The 26324-nt window shown below is 43.2% G+C and overlaps 1 protein-coding gene and 1 pseudogene across 5 annotated transcripts in view; both read left to right on the plus strand.

The window, feature by feature from the left end:
- ZNF75D (zinc finger protein 75D) overlaps positions 1–26324 on the plus strand; it is a 60255-nt gene that overhangs the window by 18456 nt on the left and 15475 nt on the right. The window contains exons 6-9 of one of the 5 annotated variants that reach the window (XM_036226804.1): positions 4725–5387; positions 5702–5806; positions 7402–7850; positions 9454–9658. In XM_036226804.1, coding sequence (XP_036082697.1) covers positions 4725–4786 — 62 coding nt within the window. In that variant the 3' untranslated portion in view covers positions 4787–5387; positions 5702–5806; positions 7402–7850; positions 9454–9658. Of the gene's footprint in view, positions 1–4724; positions 5523–5701; positions 5807–7401; positions 7851–9453; positions 9659–26324 lie in introns of those variants that run through there. The other 4 variants (XM_036226805.1, XM_036226806.1, XM_036226803.1 and 1 more) reach the window with 4 other exon arrangements.
- LOC118608585 lies at positions 13766–13884 on the plus strand (annotated as a pseudogene).

Consider the following 26324-nt stretch of genomic DNA (forward strand, 5'->3'; position numbering starts at 1 on the left):
GTGCCACACTGCTCTGAGGCCCAGAGGGAGGCCCATTATTATGCCTGCTCAGCACAACCCCATACACCTCTGCAGGAAGGTCTAGGGATTTTGCAAACTGATCTACTGTTAATGACAAGGAGAGCACTGTGGTCTTTGTAGCTCATCGCAGGTTGGATACCAAGGCAGACCATCTAGAAGATAACAAGGCCTGTGGCTTAGGATGATGATCCCAGTGAGAACTAGGTCAGATGGAATTTTTTTATGGTGGTTTCTCTTGCTTTGCCATTGGCCTGGCTTCAGTGATTATCTTCTGAGAAGCAATGTGATGTCAAGGGAAGGGCAAGGATGTTAGAAGACATGGATTTATATCTATGTCAGATCCTAGTTTCAGGTGTTGCAGAAGGCTTCTATATATTCATAAATTTTTACACCTTTTTATGAAACTGGCATGTTGTTTCATTGCATTTGAATATAAATGGTAATCTTTCATGGGGAAAAAAGATCTTTCATCTCCCCAAAGTACACAGCAATATAGAGGAGTTACATTTTATAAATAAGTAACAAAGATATATCTGCAAATAAAAGTGGGATAACTATTTCCATGGACCAATAGGGGGTTCGAGCAACAAGGAAAAAGGGAGGGGAAGCCACACAGCCTATTAGGCTCACAACCAAAAAAGTAAGTTGCTAAAGCCATAAATGCACATCCAAAGCTTGGGGGATAGGGGCAGGAGGTGGGTTAATCCACAGGAGAGGGAGTGGGAGGGAGAGGCAAAAGCAATAACTGCTTCTGTTCTTTATGCTGCTGAAAACAGTCATGGAGGCAGTTGTTTTCCTATGGACTGGTTAACCCAGGTTCAATACTTTTCATAAGCCTCTGTTTTATGGCTAAATTTATGTGAAATAGAGTAAAAGATTTTGACCCCCTCCAGAGGATTCATTTTTTAATCTCCGTCCTTCCTTTTAGCCATCTACCATCTTCCTCTCCTTCCCAGCTTTATTTAGATATAATGCACATAAAAGACTCTTTTTAAGATGTATAATTAGATTATTTGATATGCATATGTATCACAAAATGATTATCATTTACCATCCTCATCACCTCACATATTTACATTTTTCTTTGTGGTGAAAACATTTAAGATTTACTCTCTTAAAACCTTCAACTGTATAATACAGTACATTTACCTGTATTCACTATACTGTATATTAGATGCTCAGAACTTACTCATCTTATACTTAACAGTTTGTACCTTTTGAAGAACATTTCCCATTTCCCAAACCCCAGTCTCAGGTAAACAGCATTACACTAGCTGTTTCTATGAGTTTGGCTTCTTAAGATTCCAAATATGAGTGTGTTATGCCCCAACTCATATCTCCACGAACCACCAAGAAGCCGACACCGATGCAAGAGCAAGAGGGAGTTTATTTCAGACTTGAATCCAGACCACACTCTGCACACCGACGCAGCAGTGAGTAGGAGGCGGTTCTGAACATGGGGCTTCAGGGGTATTTGAAGGGAAAAATCATAAGCATGGGGAGCGATGTCTTGGCGTTACAGGATTGGTACAAAGAGCTTGTCACTTAGCAGGATTGGCTGGGTGATGGTGCCAAGGAACAAGGCAGGTAATTTGGAGAGTTACCTTCCATAGTTGCTCTGATTGGTTGAGTCTAGGGTGGGGTGATCGTCTCGCTATCTGCGGCTTTTCCGGGAACTGGCCTGTGCTTAAAATGGAGTCTTATACCTAAGATGGAGTCACTTTGGTTGTTCAAGTGAGATATACAGTATAATGTCTTTCTTAGCTAATCATACCCTGTCCCTTCTGAAGATAGTAACCTAGCTAACAAATAGTTAAGACGGACCTCATACAACATGGCCATAGTATGTTAAAACGTCTGCAATATGCAGAATTCTTTAGTGAGTAGCCATTGTTTCTGCTGCCTTAAAGCTGAATTGTTCCATCTGTGACTCTTCTCCTAGGGCTAAGGTGGGTGCAAGGCAGCAAAATCTGGAATGTCCAGAGTAACCCCAGGTGCCTTTGAATGCATAGTAGAGGGTGCCCAGGTGGTAAAATCCAGAGGCTGGGACAGGAAGCCACCCATCCACCCATCCCCCTCCAACATTGCTGGTCAGCCCAGCCAGAGGGAGCCATGATAATTGCCAGAGCCAGCCAGCTAAAGTCGATCATTACCTGAAAGAAGGGGGTGAAGCCTGAGAAAAAAGACAGGAAAGAACTTTCCGGAGGGCATACAGTCAATGCTGCAGCCTCAAGAGTTTATTTAGCGCAGCCTTTATATAAGTTTTTGGATACAGTAGCAAGGCACAGAGTACAATAGCAAAGCACAATGTACGTTACCGTAAGAATGCTTACATTTACATAAGTTCCTATATATCCTTCCCTTTTCTGGGCTGTAAAACATTCCACTATCTTAAGAGGATTTCTTTAGGAGGCGAACCTCCCCTCCAGGGTCGGTAACATTTAACTCCACACCCTGCTTCCTAGAACCATTGTTTAAGCAGTCTCAGCAGTTGCTTCATGGCTATCAGCTATGTAACTTCTTCAGTGTCTCATAATGGCTCCCGACAGATAATGACAAAGGCTCCAAAGAATAACAGCACTGCAGCATGGTCGATCACCTTATGTGGGATCTTAGGAGGGGTTTTTGTTTAACCTGGTCAGTGTAGCTATGATCTGTGCCAAAGGACCTTGAGCTTTAACTATCTGGCATTCCAGTAACCAGGTTGTTTTCCAGATGGCATGCTAACAGACTGCCCCAGCTGCAGTCACGGTGTGTGGCAGACCTTTCAGCCCGAGCTCACCCATGGCCAGCAGCTGAAGAGCCTCAGGTCCCCTGGTACGCCTCACCTAACAGCCCCCAACCCACCCAAGCAGCGTGACACCAGAATATCTTATGCATGGTATTTGACGGTTCAACTACTCTTTCATGAGTGCTTATGCCAGGCACTGTTTGCACAGTACACATGATCTTCCTAACACCTCTGCATTTCCCCTGCAGGGAAGGGGTTATCATGCCCATACTGCAGTCAGAAACCTGAGTTTAGAAAAATTGAGTTCCTTGTCCAGAGCCAGAATCCTCACCCAGAGCAATCAAGCTCCAAAGCCCTTTTTCTATTCACTGTTAGACCACACCTTCCCCCACCACCCTCCCCCAAGAGAAGAACATTATTTTGCTAGTCTTGAACCACAGATTTCACTTTTTCTGCTGACCTATGAAGTTCACATTGGGCCATGCTGACCACTCCTACAGGTCAGATACAAATTTCTGTTGCCTCAGTGGGCAGGAGGCCCTGTGTGTGACTGGCCAGGAATCAAGGTTTTCAAGAGTTCCAGCTGGTTCGATTTACCCACTGTTCAATGAGCACATGTGTTTCATATTTCATAGGGGACTCGATCTTTTTTTAGGATTTTTTGTTTCAATGCTGAGTTCACTGAATAATGTTATATTAATACAATAAAACCCAAGTCTAGTATATTTCCTTAAAATGGATGGACCCCAAAGGGTTTTTACAGCACAAGTAGCAGATATGTGAAATTCCCAGGTTGAACCTAAAAGATACTTGCTGGGCTCTCACCAGAATCAGCAAGCACAGTAAGGACCCTGAAGATAGCTGGCTCAGGGCCAGCCTCTAGTATCTGGGAAGAATAAATATGTGGAACAATGATGAGACCATATGATGAAAGTTACACACAGGGAACTGAGAGATCCTAGAGCTGTTGACTTTGTCTTAACAGGCCAGGCAGGTGGTCTTAGCAGAGTCAAAAGCAACCGAGATAATCTCACATGATCAGGAAGAAAGCCTAACTTTCCAGTCAAGGTAGGGTATGTCGAAAGAGCAGAGGTACTTTTTGAAATGGGGCCAATTACCCCCCAGGGGACGTTATTTATTCTTTACCAAAGGAAAGTTAACGTGCCATAAATATCACCAAATTAATGTAATTTTTTGATATTTAGTATATTCAAAAAGCTCTGCAACCAATATCACTACATACTCCATAATCTTTGCATCATCCCCCCCAAAGGAGACAGATCCCCATCATCCATCATTGCCATTATCTGCAACACCATCAGCCCTGGCAACCACTAATCGAAGTTCTGGCTCTATCAATTTGCCTATTTCGTACATTTCATATACATGGAATCATGAAACATATAATACGTGTGACTGGCTTCTGTCACATAGCACAATGTTTTCACGATTCATCTGTGTCATAGAAGGCATCACTACCTTTCTTTTATATGGCTCAACACTCCCGGGTTGCATGGCTATACTACTTTGTTTATCTAATAATGGGTGGAGGTTTGTGTTGTTTCTTCTGTTGGGCAATTGTGAATAAAGGTGCCATGAATATCTGTGTACAGTGGCTTGTGTGGACAGACATTTTTCATTGTGGCAGTGAAATTGCAGAGTCATACGGTAACTTTACATTTTAGAGACATTTAACTAATTTTAATGACTTTAAAATTCTACTGTTCTATTATTTCTCTCAAATTTGAGATATCTCATGTTTCATAAGGCGTTACTTCAAAAGAGTCAAAATGCAAATTTCAGAGCAACAATGGGCCAGTCAAATCTGCTGAAACATTTATTAAAATGTTCTTACTGGAGCCCAAGTGAATTTCAGCACCTCAGTGTTTCAGGGCGTGGTACAGAAATCTGATTTTTAAGAAGTTTTCTGGTGAAATCCAGTCCCCACCGAGAGTACACAATTTTGTCCCAGGTCACAGTACATTGACTGACAAGAGCTTGAGCCACCACCTGGACCTCCTGGCCTCGGGATGAAGTTGCACCTAGACGGGTGGCAGGACGCTATGCACCCCTCCCCCAGCGTCACCGGGAAGAAGATGCCACTGAGACCTAAGCTGTCTGGGTCTTCCCGACGGCCTGCAGGAGGACCGAGCGAACGGGAGGGCTCGGCTGGCGGGTCACCCGCACGCAGTGAGTCGGGGGCATCGAAAGGCACAGACACGGAGGACACCGAGGGCAGGGCTCGCTTGATTGCTTAGGCTCCCACGGTTCGCCCCCAGCACCAAACTGGTGGCAGCCAGTGATGGCGGGACCTGCACCAAGTTCTTCCACAGGCGCGGGAAGGAAAAGAGCATTTGGCACATGGCCCGGGTAACTCCACAGCCAGGGAATGTAAGGAGCGATGGGAATTGGGACCACGTCCTTAGAAAGAGTGGAAAATGGAAGGAACGTTGGGCACTGGCACCCTGTCCCTTCCTCAGGCGTGGGAATGGCAAGAGTAGGGAGCTCCGGGCCCCTATCCCCACCACGGATGCAGGAATAGAAAGAGCATCCCTGTCCCTCACAACCAGAAGCCACCGCAAATGGTGAGCTCCAGCCCTGACGCGCTCGGCTCCCGCAGGAACAGGAGAAACAGGTGAGGTGGCCCTGTCCTTCCTTTGGGCGTGGGAGTGAGAGGAATGATGAGTGGCAGGCCACTGTCTCGCCCGGGTTCCCGCCGGGTTCCCCGCGACCTGACCGGCCTCCCCAGGGCCCTCGGAGCCCGGCAGCGCCCCCCCGCCCCAGGGAAGCGTGACAGGTACACTGGGGAGCGCGCTACTTCCGCACCCTCGCCACTGCAGCTGATTTAAAACCTGCGTCAGACCTTTCGGGATTTGTCCCCTTTACTTTTCCCCTAGTGTCCGCCGTTCACAGAGCCCTGTGCCTCTTCGCACGCCTCTTTATCCACAGACCCTGTGAGCACCGGATCCTTCAGGAGTATTTGGGGAGAAGCCATCGGCCCTGAGGGGAAGTGAAGTTTTCATCCGGAAGGGCCGATGGCGAGAAACCCAGAGGGTCAGTTTCCTGGAAGCCGTGGGGGAAGGTTTGGGTCACTCGGGAGGGCTCCCCAGCCGTGAGGCTGCAGCACAGGAAAAATTGGTCCCCAGCCCAAACTGCCACGGTTCCTGGATGCCATCTAGCGACCGTTAGGTGCCTAGGAGGGGAAAAAGAAGCTTCTTGGGAAGGAGTCCTGGTGAGCAAAGCAATCATCTTCCTGGACCACTGCCTCTGTGTTAGGCGTATTGCTGTTCCCTTTCAATGGAGTTGGATCCACTGCAGGCAATTTTATGAACTGGATGCTGCAGAGAGAGACCCGTGTGTCATTTAGGAAACTAGCCCAGGGATGGTATGGGACCGGAGTGTCATTTTTGGATGACTGGGCAGGAAGAGGATCATGAGTATTTTAATCCTTGATCGCATGCAAGAACTAGAACAGGTATGTGAGGTCTGTGAGAAAATGCAGAGAGAGAGAGAGAGAAAGAGAGCACCCATAGTGCATGAGCAGTGCCAGTCTCCACATCTGCGGAAACATGTATGAGACCGCCTCTGTGACCTCAGAGGTTGCACTAAGGCCATTTGGATGTTTTTACACATGAGCATTGCAGGGGTGTATGGATTCTCACCTCATCGCCATTTCCAGCTGGCACTTGCGATGGGACCTGGAACCTGTTATTCAGTCCTCCTAAGCCTCAAGCCTCAGTCCCCTCATCCGTATTCAGGGCATTATACTAGCACCCACTTCCTGCCATTGGGTGAGGGCTAAATGAACTAGTACACATAGGAGGCTTGGATCAGCACCTGGCACACAGTGTGCTGAATGGGATAATGGTCCTTCACTATGAATGCAGACCAGATTCCTAATGGCCTGCCCTGGGCAGGCTCTTTTTCTCTTGAGAAAACGACTTGGAATGCCATGAGGGTCACGGTGATGTTGGCTGAACTACACATACCCCGAGTGGAGAAGAATGAGGATTGAGTTGCTGCCTTCGCAAGGCATGCCTCTCACTAAGAGGCCCATGACTGCAGGCGACTAATGGTTACTCGTGGCTAGATGGACTTTCAGGGTTACTCACCACTATTTCAGTGTCTCTCCTCTATTTCTCCTGTGGCTCACCTATATTCAGAAACGGAATAAAACTGTTCTTAGACTGAGAGTGTGGATACAGGCCAGTGCATCCTTGGTGGGTTCCTGCGAAAGCAGGTGTTCCTCACCTTAGTCAGTAGAATTCTGGAGCAGAGATGCCCAATACAGCTCTCTCCTCTGAATTCATGGCCGTCGAGAACTTGCAGTGTGGCTAAAAGTTGAATTTTTTATTTAATCCATTTCAACGTAAAATCCCACGGGATTCTAGTGGCTACCATATTGGAAAGCAGGGTGTGTGTGCATGAGCCTGGATGTTTCATAAACCTTTTGGAAACTGGGCGCAGAAGTGCATATGTATTTGTATTTTTGTGGGAAGTGAGTCCATGGCTTTCATCAGATTTTCAAAGCCTCCAGAAGATTACAATCTGCTCCTTTAGGGCTTTGGTGAAAAGGAAGCAATTGAGGGAGTTAAGGTGCCCTGTGGTGACCAGTGCTGTTTTTCCTTTCTCATTTGCTCTGTCTTCAGCTGTAGGTGCCTCCCCCACAAGAATTACACAAAGAAGCAAATTGACATCTGAGACTTGAGGCCGTGGATAAACTGTACACTGCTGGAAAGGGACGATGGCTGTGGCCCTGGGTTTTGCAATCTAGGCCTCCTAGAATCAGGGCCCAGTGTTTCAAGAATATGATACTGACTCTGAAGTCTCCTGTCAGTGCTTCAGGCAGTTACAGTACACAGAAGCAGCCTGGACTCATGAAGCTTTCAACCACCTCTGGTAGCTTTGCTGTCAATGGCTGAAGCCAGGGATGTGTTTTAAGGAACCCACCCTAGAGCTTCTAGTGCAGGAGCAATTCTTAACAGTTCTGCCCAGGGAGATAGAGACCTTCATGAGAAAACATTGCCCAGAGAACAGAGAAAGAGTTCCATCACTGACAGAAGACTTACAGAGAAAACTCAAGATACCAGAGCAGCAGGTGAGGAAAGAGTTTGGGATCTGGGTATTAGAATATAAGAAGTTCCAGAGGCTGGTGGGAATGGATCAGACATTTGTCTCTGTGTCATTCTTCAACCCCGAAATTTCTCCGCAGTCCTGTTCATATTTCATCAGCGTATGGGTCAGCAGTTTGCAACCTCATCATACGCAATACCCGTTCTACAACAAATATTTTGTAGTGTCCCTGTAAATATATTTAAATGAAATTTAGATAACATTACTTACCTGGAGTCATCCATCAGGAACGCCATTATTATGCTCTAGAGTCTGCAAATCAGATCCGCCACGACCTTTGTTGTATTCTCCGAGATCTAATAATGGTTTTGACCTGTTCAAAAAAAAAAAGGAAAATAAGTGACAGACTGAATGTGGCACACAAAACCTAAAATATTTACAATCTGGCTTTTTACAGAAATTTGGCCCACCCTGAGTCAAGTAGAGTCTAGAAGGAATATAAATGAGAACGTAGTTTATTATAAACTAGTAATCATTTTAGAGTGCACATGACGGGCACCAGAAGACCTCATGAAGGGGTCAGATGCTTGCCTCTCTGCAAAGACTCACTGCAAAGGCAACAACCAGAAATTCAGACTGACAGAGCTCATGCACGGTGAGAGGTATGGATGCTGGTCATGTGATTTTCCAGAGGCAAACACGCTTGGCATTTCTGAACAATTAGCAGTATAGTCTCTCCTTGATTTCTGAAGTAGTGCTTTCCTAGAAAATTTAAGTCACGGTGAAATGTGCAAAAAATATGTTGTGTTTATACGACCAATAGAGTGAGGCTCTTGACAGGTTCTTTTTGCTGACATGACTGTTTGAGGGGTTGCTCCAAAGTTGGTAGGGACCCGGAACAATTCTGCACTGTGCGTGAACTATACTCCCATCTGTGCCCACAAAATTCTGATAGGCACCACTTGCCATCATATCCAAAACACCTCTTGGGGGCAGTGGCCATGACCTCTGTTCAGAGCCACCCAGTAAAACCTGGTTGGGGCATGCACAGCTCAGCACAGGGCAGTGTCTTTGGAGAAGAGAGGAAGTGCTTCTAGTTGGGCGTTAGGGGCACTTGAGGCTGGTGTGATGACAGGGCTGAGCAGTTAGCCTGCCTGAACAGGACTGTTCTACCGCTTCCTGCCCCCGGCATAGAGTGAGCCCGCGGTTTCCCTTCCTTCCTCTATCTCCTCGTTTGGCCTACCACACATGATTTTGTCTGTGTGTGGTCTGATCCTGCCCTACCAGTACGGTCGCCACCAGCCAAGTGTGTCTCTGAGCACTAGAAATATGGCTAGTCCAAGGTGGGAAATGCTGTAAGTATAAAATGCCTACCACTTCAGAAGACTTTGGGTGAAAACTAAAGTAGGTGGAATATTTCATTAATAATTATTTCTACTGATTACTTTCTGAAATGACAATATTTTAGATATATTGGATAAGTAATGCGTAGTATTAAGATTACCTATTTCTTTTATTTTTCACATGGCCACTGGAAAATTTTAAATGGCTTGCGTGTCTTGCATTATCTTGCTACTGGGCACTGGTGGTCCAGACTTTAGAGTGATGGTTTTTGGTGTTCCCCCCAGATGGATAGACAGGAAGTGCTCTTGGAAGACCTGGCGGCAGTGGGAATGGCAGACATACCTCCAGACATCCACCTGGAGTCACCCCCACTCCAAGCAATGGGACCTGTCTCTGAGGCCCCGGTGGCAGAGGTGTGGACCCTACAGGCAGGGCCACAGGAGCTGAGCTATGGTGCTGCTGGGGAAGGCCACCTCTTCCTGGACCCTGGTAAGGCAAGGGTTTCATTTCCTTTCCTTGATTTCCCTTTTGAGAGCTCGGGAGCCCTCCAGGGGTGTGGCTGCATAGAAACCCATTACCAGATGTAATGAGATCACTCTGATAAAGGGTAGGAGGAAGAACCATCTCTCTGGGATTAGCTGGCCACAAAGCACGTTAGCTTGAATGGGGCTCAAAATTCCTTTGGCTAATGAGCTTGCTCAGGAGGCTTTGACAGAGGATATTTTACAGGAAATCGATAGGAGTTTGGGTAGTCTGAATAAGAACTAAATTCCCTGCAATTTTTGACCAATGCGCTCTGTTATATTCTGGGTTCCAAGGGCCTCCGTTACTTTTATGCCATAAGAGCCACATTCAAACTTAATATTTTGTTACTGCTCTCACTTCTGATCCTTTAAGAGGATTTCATCACTAAACCACAGTAGAACAAATAGGTATCTCACCCATGAAAATGCAGAACAGTGTTTCTCCATGCGTAGTAAGCAGCCTCTGTATCAGGATCACCCAGGGTTCATTTTTAACTAGATTTCCAGATGAGTGCACTTCAGACTGAGAACCAGCACTCCAGACACTACAGGGACAAACCCAGGGGGAGAAAGGCAGCTGGATCGTGTGGCTCTTGTATTCCTGTGTTTCACTTCTCTGTGGGGTTTTTCTTCATTGCTACTGGTGATCCATGTTGCTACTCCTCCTCCTTCCACTTTAAAGTCTTGACCAAGGGTGGTGAGAAACCTTTCTCCTAATTCTCTCAAGCACAGCTTCCATATGTTGGCACTTTCAAGATGCTGGGAAATACTGAGGAAATGAAACAGACACAAAAAGCGAACATATCGGGACAGCCCAAGTCAGAAAATCCAGTTTTCTGGTCGATACATTCATAACTAGCTCAGCATGAGGACTAGTAACCACGTCCCTCTCCACATCTTAACATTTACTCACTCAGCCGATTTAGATGAGTGCCTAATAAGAGTCCATCACTGTGACAGCCCCTGGGGATTCAGTAGTGCACAGGACAGGACCTCAGTCCCAGGCATCCTGGAGCTGCAACTCCTGTGGATGATGCAGAAATGGAAACAGGACTGCAGGTATGGCTGTGATGTTAGCAGGACTGTAAAACCACGCATTGGACGGAATAGGGTGCAATGGGAGCCCATAGTGAGGCAGATCTATCAGCTTTGAGCAGAGAGGAAAAGCATCCTGGAAGAAGGCAGACCTGGATAGTAACCTATAGTATGAAGTGGAGTAAGCCTGCTGAGTGTGGAAGTGGGGAGTGGCGAGGACCCTGGACTGAACGGAAGGCATGTGAAAAGGCTCAGAGAGATAGTGAGGGTGACATATTAAAGATCTCCTGCTGTGTTGTGTGGGGCCACAGGCAGAGTAGGAGAGGTAGGGTGGCATCGATGAGGCTGGCCACAGAAGCAGGGTCTTGCATCATGAAGAAATTTGTCATCCTTCTGAGAAGTTATGCTTTATCATCAGGACAGTTAGGATCTACTGGACGTTCTTAAGTAGGGAAGTGATACACAGAGATTTGCATTTTGCACGATGATCGCTCTGACTGCACTAAGAATGAGTAAGGCCTGAAGCGGGGACAGCATTTGTGAGGTGTTGCAATCACCCAGGTGACAGAGGATGGTCTTGTGAACTAGGGTTGTGCTGGTGATGATGGAGCGAAAAAGGGGGCCCTATTTGAAGGTTACTTACCCTGTGTAAAAGATAGGGCTTGGAGATTGACTGGGCACTGGGAAACGAGGGAGAAATGGTTACAAATCCAGGTTTCTGGTGTGTACACTGCGTAGATGACAATAGTATTCACTGACATAGAGAACAAGAGAAGAGGATCAGATTTGGTGGGTCAAAGTGAGTTTAGCTTGGAACATGAGTAATTTGAGATGTTTACGGGTCTCCAGGTAGAAATGACCAGTGTGGAATGAGAGCTCAGGAGAGAAAGCAGGGTTTGAGAGGGAGATGTGCATGTCAAAGGCCCATAGATAATCATTTATGTCTTGAGAATGGTCAAGGACATTTTAGGATTGTAGAGAAGGAAAAAGCACAAGCTCCTCTGGGCAGAACCTGGAAGATGTCATGCCAGAAAAGATCATTATATAAGAATTCAAAGACCTGTTAAACTTTCAGTTACCTTGCCTAGGTTCCTTCCTTTCCCATGCCCTGTCTAAGCATATAAGAACGGGCATCCTAAACATTTTGGCCTATCTCCTCTTGAAGCCAATAGAAATTCTAGCTGTGGTGCTTACCTGTGGTTCTCTCCCACCCTCCATCTTCTGGTTTTCATTCCAAGTGCCACCTCTCTTCTCCCGCTGTCTGGCAGACCATGGGGAAGGACACAGGTGAGACTCCACTCTCTCCTTGGAAAGGATGGCTTGGTCCATTCCAGGCCTCACAGTAGAATGGTCTGTTGTCTGCAGTGCCACCACACTCATGGAATTTAGCTCATAAGGTCACAGTGTGGTTGTTTGGTGGCAAATCTGTCCCCCTTTCTGCACTTACTCAATTTGTCCAGGTATACCCTATTTTGTAGCTTGTTCTAGCAAGTGCTGGGGCTATAGAAGACATGGGCAATGCCTTATTTTTAAAAGATGTGACCAGGAGGTAAAACCCACAAGGACAGATGTATATCCTTTAAGGTCAATATCAAACTATAGAAAATATTGTCATTTATATTGCAGTCTTTACCTTACCCACATCTCTGATCTGGTAACAAGTTTGTAAAAATCTGCATTCCTGTGTGTGTGCCTGCAATGAGTGGCCGAACCCAGACAGTCTTATGGGATTATAAATCTCCATATACATGTCTTCCCAGTGCACATAGGAATTTGCTCCTCTTAGCAACTGTGGTGAGTACAAAGATTGCATATGATGCCAAGTAGGGCTATTGCTCTTGATTGTAACGCTTCACTCTCCAAAGCACAGGAATGTCCAGTATACTTAACCAGGGAGAGATAGAATGATATAACATGCAAAATATGCCAATGCAGAGGAGAGTCAACTACCCCTTTCTCGTCACTGTTTTAAAGTGACTGGGAGGTCTCCATATCTACCTCCTGGTCATCATGATTCCATCTTCCTTACCACTTGTAGAGGATGGAAGGGATCTTCAGGCTGACCTGGGAAGGAGACATGATCAGGAAGCGACAGCAACATGCACAAGTTTTTTGGACAACTCTTTGGCAGATGTGTTGTGGGGGAAGTCAGGGGTCAGAAGGGGAGGTGGATAAGAAAACTCCCCAGGGAGTGAGGGCTCAGTGAGAGGTCTTACCTATCCAAGTGATGTCATAGACCAATAACACACCTGAAGTCTATGGGTCAGAGAAAGGCAGCTGCAGCTCAGGGTCACAGAAGCAGAAGCCTCCAACTTTTCACTGGCTAGCAGATGAAGGGTGTGGTTTTCTGAGCTACGCACAGGATATGGCTCAAAATAGCTAAAAATCTGCTTCTGTGGGCTAATTTTAAAATCATTGGAGGTGTGAGAATTTGAAGTCATCACCTGCAGTGTTTGGGGTCAGAAGTTCCAGCAGGCAGTGAAGAAGTGAACAATTTAGGGGTTGATACAAAGGAAGCACATTTACATCCATACGCTCATTTCTAGGACAACCTCTCTGGTGGATACTGTGGTGTTTGAGGTTAAAGAGAAGGCCCTGACAACACAAATGAGCATAAAGAAAGGACTTCTGACAGACACACAACGTTAACTGAAATACCCTGGGCCAAGCTATAAAAGAACATGGTGAGCTTCCTTCCATGGGTATGTGGCAGCAGGACAAATTTCTAGGTTTGGATCAATTGGTTAGTGCATATACATTTAACTTTAATAGATATTGTCAAATGCCACCCCCCAAATGACATACCAATTTACTCTCCCATGACACCATGTGAGAGTGCTAGTGTCTACTTGCCTTCTCTCACAAGCTTGCCTTAAGATGAGAGCCATGGCTGTCTCCCCTATCTTGGCAGACAGAAGGAAGGCTGATACCTGTGAAAACCTTTTTAATAAGTGTCTGGTCCATTCATCATTCGCGATGGTATTCTATTAAATGTACAAGAATAGAGGGTGGGACCTGAGATCAGAAGGGTGGGAGAGTCTATGGCCATGCCACCCTGAACACATCCAATCTCCTCTGATCTCAGAAGCTAAGCAGGGTTGGGCCTGGTTAGTACTTGGATACGAGACCAACTAGGAAGACCAGGTGCTGTAGGTGGAAGAAGAAGGAGAAGGAGAAGGAGAAGGAGGAGGAGGAGGGGGAGGAGGAAGAGAAAAGGAGGAGGAGGATGGGAGATGCATCAAAAGGGATGGTTAGTGGCCTTAGCTGACATGGGCATTAAGCATGGATTTTGGGAATGCCAAGAGTGATCATGGCAGGAGCAGGGCTCTGAGAGTCCAGGGCATCCAGCAAGGAGCTCAAGTTTGGGCCAGCTTCTTTGAAAGCTATGCCAGGGCAAAGAACTAAGTTGACGCTTCTCAGTCCTCTTTGGTGTGGTGCTGCACAGAAAGGATTAGCTGGACTGATGGCACACCAATGAGACTCAGTTGTCCAATGGTAATGCTCCTGGCCTTGTTCTCATGGGTGCTAGATTCTGTCTCCAGGGCTGTTTCACTCTTAGTCTAGTGGCTTCTTTAGCTCCCCTGCGTCCAAGGGGCAGGTGTCTGGGTTGGTTTCGAAGGGACGTGTGATGAAGTCTACAGCCTGAAGAGTCTCAAGTCAAGGCTCCATGCACAGGGTTGGAACTGCCTTATGAACACTTCCTGCATTCTGAACTTTTTTTCACATCATCCTTACAGGGATAATCTGGGCCTCCAGGTTTCTGCCACCCTAAGACTGTGCTGCTGCTCACTCCTCACCTTAGAGATCATTTGCAATTTCCCTTGATGGCAGTGTTCCTTTGATCCATGATCCAGTTTTATGTGGCCTGGGGCTCACTACCCTCTCATCCCTACCTTACCTTTGAAACCCATGTATACGCAAAATGATGAGTAATATTTCTTCAACTGAAATATACGATCTTTTCTCCATGAAAATAGAAAATAAGGTATTTTAGTCAACTCCTACACTTTGATATAATGTTCTGATTTCCTTCAGGTCAACATTAGTCAAACCAACTTGCTGATGTCAATTTACTAATTCTAATATGTAAACATTCCCTGTATTTCAATCTTACGTGACCTGTTTCCAACCCACACATTTTTACTGACAGGTATACTTGGCCAGAGCTGAGGTGGGGTTGTATAGAGAGGGTACGAACCAGTGTCTCTCAGTGAGGAGAGGGCAGGTAGGACTAGGGTGATAGTGAGTGTCGAAACTTCTTTTGGCTGTTCTTAGACTGAGAGCGAGAAACACTGTTTGATGGATATTTGGGTTAATGTTAAGAGACTACTTCTAGACTTCAGCCAATACAAAATGTACTGATTTTCCTAATTCAGTTGCCATTTTAATTCGAACATTTCTTATTGAAACTGCTATAGTGAGCAGTTTGCTAATTCCCACTTTAGCCTCTCTCTTTCTTCACTTGGTAGTCAATTAGACAGTGTTTCTCAGTTTTAATATGCCAAAACTTTAGGCATATCTACTTTATGTTCTGGACCTACATAATTACATTCTCAAAATGGATGTGGAACTCATTCAGTGCCTTGACCTCACACCTAAATTGATCAATTCCCTTTCCATAGCTTGGAGGAGAATAGCCTTGATCTGAGAAAACTAGGATCTCCACCCCCTGCCCCAATTCTTCATCTGGGTTTTGTTTTTATCTTTAAAAACAAAAACAAAACAGAACAGAACAAAAAGGACACATCAGAGGCTCCTGGTGAGGCAATCCTAACTGAGAAGGAAGTCGGCAGATACTGAGAGGCCATATACCCAGACTGTCCTTCCCACCTCTCCTATGGCCAGGATACCCACAACCAAAGCCTGGCCTGACCTTCATAGTGTAGCACAGAGAAGAGCCCCGAGTGAAGGAACTGTAGGAAGTGAAACAACAATGACTCACAGAAAAGTAGGTGAGGGTTCACGGAATGATCAGGAAGAAAGAAAAGAAAAATTCAGCCTCACTCCCAGGGTAAAGAGGTTTGGGATGGCACTTGGAAGTTTTATCCTCCTATTAGTTCTTGAGTATAATTCTTGTCCGTCCCTATTGCTCTATTCGCTTTGAAATATGGTGACACCTGTGATTACTATGCATGCTCTCAATTTTGATATCGGGAGAGAAACTGAAGAAAATATGTCAAAGGAAAATACACTAGAGAGTGGGTATCCATTTTCTGTGTCTATAGTCAGAAATGAACATCTTGGTCCCAATTTACCAGAAAGCTCTGAATGGCTAAAAACTCAATTGGCAAATGGACTGCGCAGCTCCCCAGAGACTGCACGGTGACTGTCCATGATCAGAACGTCCCTCTAGGAGAGAACGTTCCTCTAGCTGAGAGATCCAACTGGAAAGAATCTCTTAGCCCCAGAGCCCGGGAGCGAAACAGTCCCTGAGTGGAGCCACACCAATGTACTCAGTGTGCGGAAGGTTCTGCTTCCTAGAAGATACTTCATGGGCACCTGTGAAGTTCTCTGGAGAGCTCCTTCACGGGTGCCCTGGATGTGGAAAAAGATTCCTTTGTAGGTCGAACCTCTCCAGGCATCTTCGAGTTTACACAAGGGTGGCACCCTATAAATGCAGTGTGTGTGATTCACTCAAGTGGCATACCTTGCAGAATACCAGAAAACCTATACCGAGCAAAAAACATACCCTTGTCTTGGGTGTGGGATACTTTTCTGTATTAGAGAGAGTTTTATATGGCACCTAAAAACGCACACAGATGGAAAAGCCCATAGAAGTCACAGTTGTGGGAAAAAGTTTAGTTGACACAGAGAGATTACTTTGCACCAGTTAACACACATGGAGAGACCCTTTATGTGTCAGTATTCTGGGGAAAGTGATAGAGAGAAATCAAGCCTTGTTTTTCATTTAAGAAACTACACAAGGGAGAAGGCATAGAGGTGCAATCATTGCTCTCAAGCTTCATAAAGAAGACAGGCTTTAATATGCACCAAGCTGCTCATGGGAGAGAAGAATTCTCTGAGAATTTGTTGTGGGAAACAGCTCCTACACAAATGGACACGGCTGTATCAAAGCTTTAACCTGTACTAGGCTGATTTGGAAGAATGATTTTGTTTGAGCTTATTCGTAAGAACAGCTTTGTGTTTTGCTGTGTTAAAAACCCATCTTCCAGCTTCTAGAGCAGGCACTGACTCTTGCCACTGTACTAGACTTGAATTTGCTTCTGACTTGGCAAGTCTTCTTTAATCATTGTGATGAAAATGTCTCTATCCCAAGCCAACCACAGCACAGGTGTCAGTAAGAGGCATATGGATGTCGGCATTCCTTTTGGATCGATGGTCAGTATTCCGACATATGGGGATGTGCCCGATTGACCTGCATCAATGCAATATTTTAGTCTCATAGAAATGGATACCCTCTTCCTGTTTGATTGCCACCAACAAGTAGTTGGAGCAACATGCAGATGCTTCCCTGATGGTAGCAATGAACACTTCTCTTTACTTCCCCTTATACTACGTGTCAGAATCACTTTTTCCTATGCAGCCATTGCTATGTTTATGCATAATTTGAGCTTTGAACACAGTCTAGTTTTGAAATGTGGAGCATCGGCAAAATATAAGGGCAAGGAAAAATGTCTGACTCATAAAATGCTAGGGAGGACAGAGAATAGGACCCATCATGCAACTACTAGGCAGAGTGAATGGAGTATAGAATGTGGAGACCCTACCTGAAATGAACATCCAGTAAATACTGTGTATTCTTTCTTTGTTCTTTGAAATGATGAGAACATTGAAGGCAGAAAACTTTACGTCCAGTTGGGTCACATCTCACAAATCTTATGCAGTGTTCTTATTTATGATTTTTGATGGTTTGTTATTGCAGTTTTCATTTTACTTCCTTTGTGCCCCAACAGTTAGATAATGTCCATATTTTCCCATCAATTTTTGGTTATAATGCAACAGTATTAACAAATGAGGTTCATTCTAGGTCTGTTTTGCAGTTTATTTAGGTTTTCTTGAAGACTTATGTCCGAAGACCACGGAGACGAACCGTTCCATTTGTAGGGTACACTCTGGGAGAAGAATGATCGAGTCATCGGTTTACATGTATTCGGCTTCTCTAAATCCTGCTGAAATGTACTACATTTATATCTCCTCCCACTCCCTGGCTTGTGTTTTCACTCGCATATTGGTGTCCCTTGATGAGGAAAAGTTCTTGGGAGTTACAGGGTCCAACTTACTCTTTACGGTCTTTATTATCAGTGTAGTTTGAATCCTGGTGAAGAAATGTTTGTTTACCTGAACATCATGAACGTATTTTCTACATTTTCATTTTAAAGTTGTATTATTTTAGCTTACACATCGAGATCACATTTCACCTGGAGTTGACGTCTTTTACAAATGGTCTGAGGTTAGGGTGAAGAGAATTTTAGAATGAGAGGGTACTTGCCAATTGATATTGTGTCCTTGACCTTTGATCTTAGTTAAAATTGAGATGGTAAGAGAACTTTTTGCCAGCCCATTAACTGGGGTTGAACAAATATTTTATGAATAGCATCCCAGGCAAAGGGCTGTCTCATGCAAAGGCCTGAGAAGAGGAGGACAGAGTGGCTTGAGGGAAAGCTAGAGTGCTAGGCAGAGGCCAGGTAATGGAAAGTCTAACAAACCACCTGACGGAGCGGGAACCTCATCTTTCGTCAGTGGGAAACCACAGACTCTAGTTGAGAAGTACTGGTGAGCTCTGAGTCTTAGAAAGCTCACTTTGATCCTGGGTGGAGATTAGGGGAGATAAGATGGGGAACAAGATGGAAGACCAGTGAGGATGGTGCTGCAGATGAGAGGGAACATGGGCTGCAAGAAGAGCAATGGTGTGCAGATGAAACAGAAGGGAGGGATCTGAGAGGAATGAGGAGGCAGAATCCACAGGCTCCGATAATTGACTGGATATGTAGGGTGGAGCATGACAGACCAATCTGTGTCCTAGGCCCCTGCAGCCAGGAGACTGGAGCAACAGCTCATGGAAAGAGAACGAGGGGTTTCTTAGGCTATAGGCCCCATTTGTCACGCATGTAAACTTGTAAAACTTTTGATGCTGTCATCCCATTCACTCTCTCTTAGACTGTCTCCTGCCCATGGCGATTCAGTCTTTTAAAAATCTTTGGGGGCCTATTATGCTTTAGATAACACAATAGTACTAGGGATGTCAGATTCCCAGTCCTCAGGAGAATCACGGGTCACTATGACAAGACTAAAAGTTAAGCAAAAAAAAATATATACCAAGGTGGTAAGTACAGTGACAAATACGTATAGGTTAAATGAAAGTGGAGCTCAAGCATTAGCAAAGACTTCCACAGTGGAGCATAAAGTGAAACATAAAGATGGGCAGACAGAAGCCTGGCAAACTAGGAGAAAAGTGAGTTACTGACCCAGCAGTGCCTGAGGCCACCTCTCTTGAGTGGGGTTCCATTTTGTGAGGTAGCTTTCATAGCCAGTTTTAGCTGGATTTCTCTCATGTGAACCGAAGGCCTCTGGATCAAAACAGTATCCAGACCCTACCCCAAATGAGCTAGGTACACGGGTAAGGCAGCTAGGCCTGAGTGGGCAGAGGTGGGGTTCAAGGATTCTGTAAAAGGCCAGATGGTGCCACAAGCAGAGCAGGCAGGCCTGTCCAAGTGAGGGTTGGGGTGGTGTGAGGACAGTGCCAGAGCAAAAGGGGCAGGCAGGTCTGAGTGGGAGCTCAAGGTTCATTTGCACAGGAGTCTGGTACCTTCCTTGAAGGATCCAGAGACTGGCTGATTAAGATAACTGAATATAATGAGAGCCAGATTTCTCACTGTTGGAGAAGGGAGGCACAAAAATACAAAGGGGAAGGCTAGAAAGAACTCTGCGCTACTGCATCGGATCAGGAGGTATTGGTTTGAATGTTTTGGATGTTGTATTAGTTTCTGAGGACTGCCGTAAGAAATGATCATACACTGATACACTGGGTAGTTTGCAGCAACAGAAGTTGATTCTCTTACATGTGTGGAGGCCAGAAGTCTGAAATCAAGGTGTCAGCAGGGTCGTACTCCCTCCGAAGGCTCTAGGGAACAATCCATCCTGACTCGTCCTACCTTCTGGTGGTTCCCAGCAATCCTCCTATCATTTCTTGGTTTATAGCTGCATGATTCCAATCTCTGCTTCTGCCCTCACGGGGCTTCTTTCTGTGTGTGCTCCTCTCTTTTTCTCATAAGGACACCAGTCATTGGATTTAAGGCCCACTGAGAAGGCCATAGAGCATGGGTGTCAGGGTGGAGGGATTTCAGCTTTAAAAAAATGTACAAACTACACTTTCTAATTTTGCCATAGTGAGAACAACATGATTTATACAACACAATACTTGTGTAAGTTTAAAAACACACATGCATACACTCTATCTCCAATTGTCTGCAAAAGTTCTCCACTTTTGTCCTTTGGAGGGCTGCATCTGAGCTCAACCTTTCCAAAGCCAAACCCACCAGCCAGCAGAAGGCCCAGCACTTATTTAACACTTGGCAGCCATCGTAATGATCTTTCCCTGTGATTCCAAAGCCACCATGAATAAATACCTCCACATGTTTCATGAGGTCAGGCCTCTCTAAGTAATGGCAATTTTGCCTGAAAATTCATATCTTCCAAGTCCTATAGGAATGCAAAGGAAGGTCTGGAGCTCATGATGGTGCCCTTGGAAGGATTAAGGATGAATTTCCAAATACATGATTGATAGGCGAGATCTAGAATATGGCTATTCTTCCCATACGTAGGTCATCTGACTACAAGTTGTAAGTGGCCAACTGCAAGCTGCATTCCAATAACTAGAAATTTATTGATTGATTTTTTATAGTGACATTGGTTAATGAAATCCAATAAGTTTCAGCCGTACATTTTAACAATAAGGAGCATATATGTTTACACAGTGTGCTCACCTCCGATAGTTAGATTTCTTTCTGTCACCACATATTTGACCCCTTTACCCCATCTTCCTCCCTTCCTCCTCCCTCTATCTTCTGGTAACCACTAGTACATAGTCCATGACCATAAGTCTCTCTTTGTCCTGTTCATTTGTTGCTTTTAGGTTTATATCCCACGTGTAAGTGATATCATGTAGTTTTCAACTTTTTATGTCTGGCTTATTTTGCTTAGCATGATTATCACGAGATCCATCCATGTTGTTGCAAGTGGCAGTATTTCATCTCTTCTTATGGCTGAGTAATATTCCATTATATATATGTACCGCAGCTTCTTTAGCCAATCATCTATCGTAGGACGCTTCGGTTACTTCCATGTCCTGGCCACTGTGAATAGCACTGCTATGTGCAAATATATTTTTGCATATAAATTTTCAAGTCTTTGGGGTAATACCCAGTAGAGGATTGCTGGATCATATGGTCGATCAATTCTTAGTTATTAGAGAAACCTCCAAACTGTTTTCTATAGTGGCTGTACCAATTTCAGTCCCACCAGCAATGTATGAGGGTTCTTTTTTCTCTGCATCCTCTCCAACATTTCTTATTACTTGTCCTGTTGATTATAGCCATTCTAACAAGTGTGAGGTGGTATCTCATTGTGGTTTTGATTTGTATTTCCCTAAGAGCTAGAGATATTGAGCATCTTTTCATATATTTGTTGGCCTTTTATATGTCCTCCAGGGAGAAGTGTCTCTGTTCAGGTCGTCAGCCCATTTGTTTTATTGGATCATTTGTTTTTTCGTTGTTATTGAGTTGCAAGAGTTCTTTGTATATTTTGGATATTAGGCCCTTATCGAGACGTTGCTTACAAATATATTTGCCCATTCAGATGGTTCCCTCTTTACCTCGTTGATGATTTCTTTTGCTGTGCAGAAATATTTTAGTTTGATGTAGTCCCATTAATTTATTTTAGCTTTTACTTCCCTTGCCTTTGAGGTCAAATTCATAACATCCTCTGTAAGTCCAAGGTCCTTGAGTTTAGTTTCTATGTTTTCTACTATGCACTTTATTGTTTCAGTTTTATATTCCGGTCCTTAATCCGTTTTGAGTTAATTTTGGTGTGTGGTGATAGACAACAGTCTAATTTCATTCTTTTGCCAGTGGCTTTCCAGTTTACCCAGGACCATTTATCGAAGAGGCTTTCCTATCTCCACTGCATAATTTTGGCTCTTTTTTTTTGAAAATTATTTGTTCATATAAATATGGATTTACTTACATGGACTCTCGATTCTGTTCCACTGGTCCGTGTGTCTGTTTTTCTGCCAATAACACGCTGTTTTGATTACTGTCGTTTTGTAGTATAATTCGAAGTCAGGTAGAGGATGCCTCCAGCCTCGTTCTTTTTTCTCAGGAGGTTTTGGCAATTTGGGGTCTTTTGCGCTTCCATACAAATCTAATGATCTTTTGTTCTATTTCTTTAAAAAAAATACCAATAGGATTTTGATGGAGATTGCATTAAATCTATATAATGTTTTATGTAATAGGGTCATTTTAACTATGTTGTTTCTCCCAATCCAAGAACGAGGAATATCTTTCCATTTCTTTGTATTTTCTTCGATTTCTTTTAATAGGGTTTTATAGTTTTCATTATATAGGTGTTTCACATGTTTCATTAAATTTATTGCTACGTATTTTTTTCTTGCAATTGCAAAAGGAATAAATTTTTCCACTTTTTCTGATACTTCATTATTAGAGATTAGGAACATTATGGATTTTTGAACATTGATTCTGTATCTAGAAACTTTACTGTATTTGCTTATTTTTTCAAGTAGTGTTCTTGTGGAGTATTAAGGGTTTTCTATATAGAGAGAATCATGTCATCTGCAAAATAGTGACAGTTTGACTTCTTTGTTTCCTATTTGGATGCCTTTTATCTCTTTCTCTTGCCTGATTGCACTCGCTAGGACCTCCAATGTTATATTGAATAACAGTGGGAATAATGGAGAGCCTTGCCTTGTTCCTGATCTTAGAGGGAAGGTTTTTAGTTTTTTACCATTAAGTGTAATGTTGGCTGAGGGTTCGTTGTCTGTGCCCTTTATTATGTTAAAGTACTTTCTTTCTATACCGATTTTGTTAAGTGTTTTGATCATAAATGGATGCTGTATCTTGTCGAAGGCGTTTTCTGCATCTATTGATATGATCCGAATTTTTAAATTTGTTTGTTAATGTTTTGTATCACATTATCAATTTTCATATGTTGAACCATCCCTGTGGCCCTGGGATGAAGCCCGCTTGATAGTGGTGTATAATCTGTTTAATATGTTGCTGTATTCGGTTTGCTAGTATCTTATTTAGGATTTTTACATCTGTGTTAATGAGAGATGTTGGTCTGTAGTTTTCTTTTTTCGTGTTATCTATACCAGGTTTTGGTATCAGGGTAATATTGGCCTCATAAAATGAGTTGGGAAGTATTGCCTCCTGTTTGATTTTTTGGAAGAGTTTGAGGAGAATCAGTATTAAATCATCTTTGAATGTTTGGTAGAATTCACTGGTGAAACCATCTGGTCCTGGACTTTTACTTTTTGGTAAGATTTTTGATGATTGTTTCAATTTCCATACTGCGGATCAGTCTATTTAGATTTTCCAGTTCTTTTCGATTCATTCTAGGAAGGTTGTATCTTTCTAAGTACTGGTCCATTTTGTCTAGGTTATTAAGTTTGGTGTTATATACTTTTTGATAGTATTCTTGTATGATCTTTTGTATTTCTGCGGAGTCTATCATCATTTCTCCTTGTTCATCCCTGATTTTGTTTATTTGTGTCCTTTCTCTTTTTTCTTTAGTGAGCCTAGCCAGGGGTTTGTCTATTTTACCAACCTTCTCAAAGACCCAGCTCTTTGCTGCATTTATTTTTCTATTATTCTTTTGTTTTCGTTTCCATTTAATTCTGCCCTAATTTTGATTCTTTCTTTCCTTCTGCTGACTTTAAGCTTCATCTGTTCTTCCTTTTCTAGTGTTATAAAATGAAGCATTAGGTTGTTTGAGCTCATTCTTGTTTTTGGAGATTGGCCTGTAATGATATGAACTTTCCTTTTATGTCCACTTCTGCCATGTCCCAAAAGTTTTCATATGTTGTACTATCATTATCATTCGTTTCTATGTATTACTTGATCTCTCTTTTCATTTCTTTTCTGGCCCAGTCATTCTTCAATAACATGTTGTTTAATCTTAATGTATTTGCAGTTCTTACTGATTTCTTTTTACATTCGATCTCCAGCTTCTAAGTGTTATGATCAGAGAATATGGTTGGTATGATTTCAACACTCATATTTGTTGAGGCTATCTCTATGTCGCAGTATGTGGTCCTTGAAAATGTTAAATGCGCACTAGAGAAGAATGTATAAGCAGCTGTTTTGGGATGGAAGGCTCTGTAAATGTCAATTATGTTCAGTTGGTCTAATGCATCATTTAAGGATGTTATTTTCTTATTGATTTTCTGTTTGGATGACCTGTCCATATCTGACAATGGGATATTTAGGTCCTCTACTAGGATAGTGTTTTGATCTGTTTCTCCTTTAGTTCTGTTATTAACTGCTTTATATATTTCGAGGCTCCCTGATTGGGAGCATAGATATTAATGAGTGTTATGTCTTCTTGGTGTATGATTCCCTTTATCATTATGAAGTGTACCTCAATGTCTTTACCTTTTTTATTTTGAAGTCTATTTTGAAGTCTATTTCGTCCAGTATTAGTACCACTACTCCCACTTTTCTCTGAATGCCATTTGCTTGAAATATCATTTTCCACCCTTTCACTTTGAGTCTATATTTGTCTTTAGAACTGAGATATGTCTCCTGGAGGCAGCGTATGGTTGGCTTTTGTTTTATGATCCATTCTGCAACTCTTTGCCTTTTTATTGGTGAGCTGAATCTGTGTACATTTAGGGTGATTATTGAAATATGAGGTTTTCCTATAACCATTTTATCTTTTGCTTTCTCATAGCTTGGTGTTTCCATTGCTTCCTTGTTTTTGTGTTTCAGGGTGTGTTTTTTTTTTGTTTGTTTTGTTTTTTGTTTTGTGTTTGTTGGGTTTTCTGGGCTTTCCTTCTGGTGCTTCTTGTTTTATGGTAGATATTTCAATTCTGAATCTTTGGCATGTTTATACAGTTGCCCATATTCTTCTGCGTGTGCCTTCTCTCTGTTTCCCTTTGCGAGTTTGGATATTTGAATCCTCCCCTTTCCAGTCATTGTTGTCTGAATTCGTCCCTATGTATGCTGAACATTCATTACTATCTTGCTATAGCAAATCTCTTCTTATCGTTTAAGCGTATAATGCCTTGTTCTTTGTAAGGGTTGTATTCCTTTGCTTTTATCTGCCTGCTCCTCACCATACTCCTCGTTATGTATTTTTTTTGTCATTTCATTTTTGGTGAGCTGACCCCTTTCAGTATTTCCTGTAATGCCGGCCTCATAGTGGAGAATTCCCTAAATTTTTTGTATGTCTGGAAAGGGCTTTATTTCTCCTTCATATTTAAAGGAGAACATTGCTGGATACATTGTTCTTGGCTGGTAGTTCCTTTCATTTAGTAGTTTGAATATTTGATTTCATTCCTTTCTGGCTTGTAAGGTTTGTGCTGAGAAGTCCAATGATAATTTAATGGGTTTTCCTTTGTAAGTTGTCATCTTCTTTTCCCTGGCTGCCCTAAGAATTCTTTGTCCTTGATTTTTGATGACTCTAATAGAATGTGTCTTGGAGAAGGCCTTTTGGAGTTGAGATAGTTGGGTGTTTTGTTTACTTCTTGAATTCCAAGCTCCAGCTCATTCCTTAGATTTGGGAAATTCTCGCCAAGTATTTATTTGAAAATGCTTTCTAGTTTCTTCTCCTTTTCTTCCCTTTCAATAATGCCCATTATTCTTACATTTCCTGTCCTGGTGTTATTTCTGTCCTATTTCTTATATTTCTCTTTTATTATTTTTTATTCTTCGATTTCTCTCTTCTTCCTTCTGATTTATTTCTAGATTTCTGTCTTCAGTATCATCGATCCTTTCTTCCATGTCGTCAACTCTATTTCCTAACTTTGCTATTTCATTTTTCATCTCTTGCCGTGTGTTCTTCATCTCCAGAAGTTCTACTTGGTTCTTTTTGAGGGTTTCAATCTCATTGCTAAAAAATTTATTCTGCTCATCTAGTTGTTTTTCCAGTTTCTGGAATTTTTGATATGAATTATTTCAGATCTCATTGAGTTTTTTCAGAAGTACTATCCTGAATTCTTTGTCATTTAAGTCTTATATTTCTATATCTTTCAGCTTATTTTCTGGATATTTTTCTTTTTCTTTCTGAGCTGCCTTGTCACCTTGGTTGTACATGGTGTTTAATAGACTATTTCTCTGCCTGGGCATTAATGAAAGTGAATTTTGTCTTTTTTTCCTGAAAATACTTATCATATAAAGGCCTCTCTCTTTAGTCTGTTGCAAATAAGGTGTTTTTCTTTTGGTTTACAGTAGGTGGCATCTAAGCCTCTTGAATCCCTGCTTTATATAAAGTCTTAATAATGCCTTTCTTTTTTTGTTCTCAGTCTTGTTTCTTTTCAGTGTTAGCGACAGGTTCAGTAGCGTTTGCTCAGATTCCCCTGGGACTCCATGGTGTTGGGTCTTGGAGGGTATGTGGGGAGT

Source organism: Rousettus aegyptiacus, unplaced genomic scaffold (genome assembly GCF_014176215.1).
Source record: "Rousettus aegyptiacus isolate mRouAeg1 unplaced genomic scaffold, mRouAeg1.p scaffold_m13_p_9, whole genome shotgun sequence".
In the NCBI taxonomy this organism is placed as follows: Eukaryota; Metazoa; Chordata; class Mammalia; order Chiroptera; family Pteropodidae; genus Rousettus; species Rousettus aegyptiacus.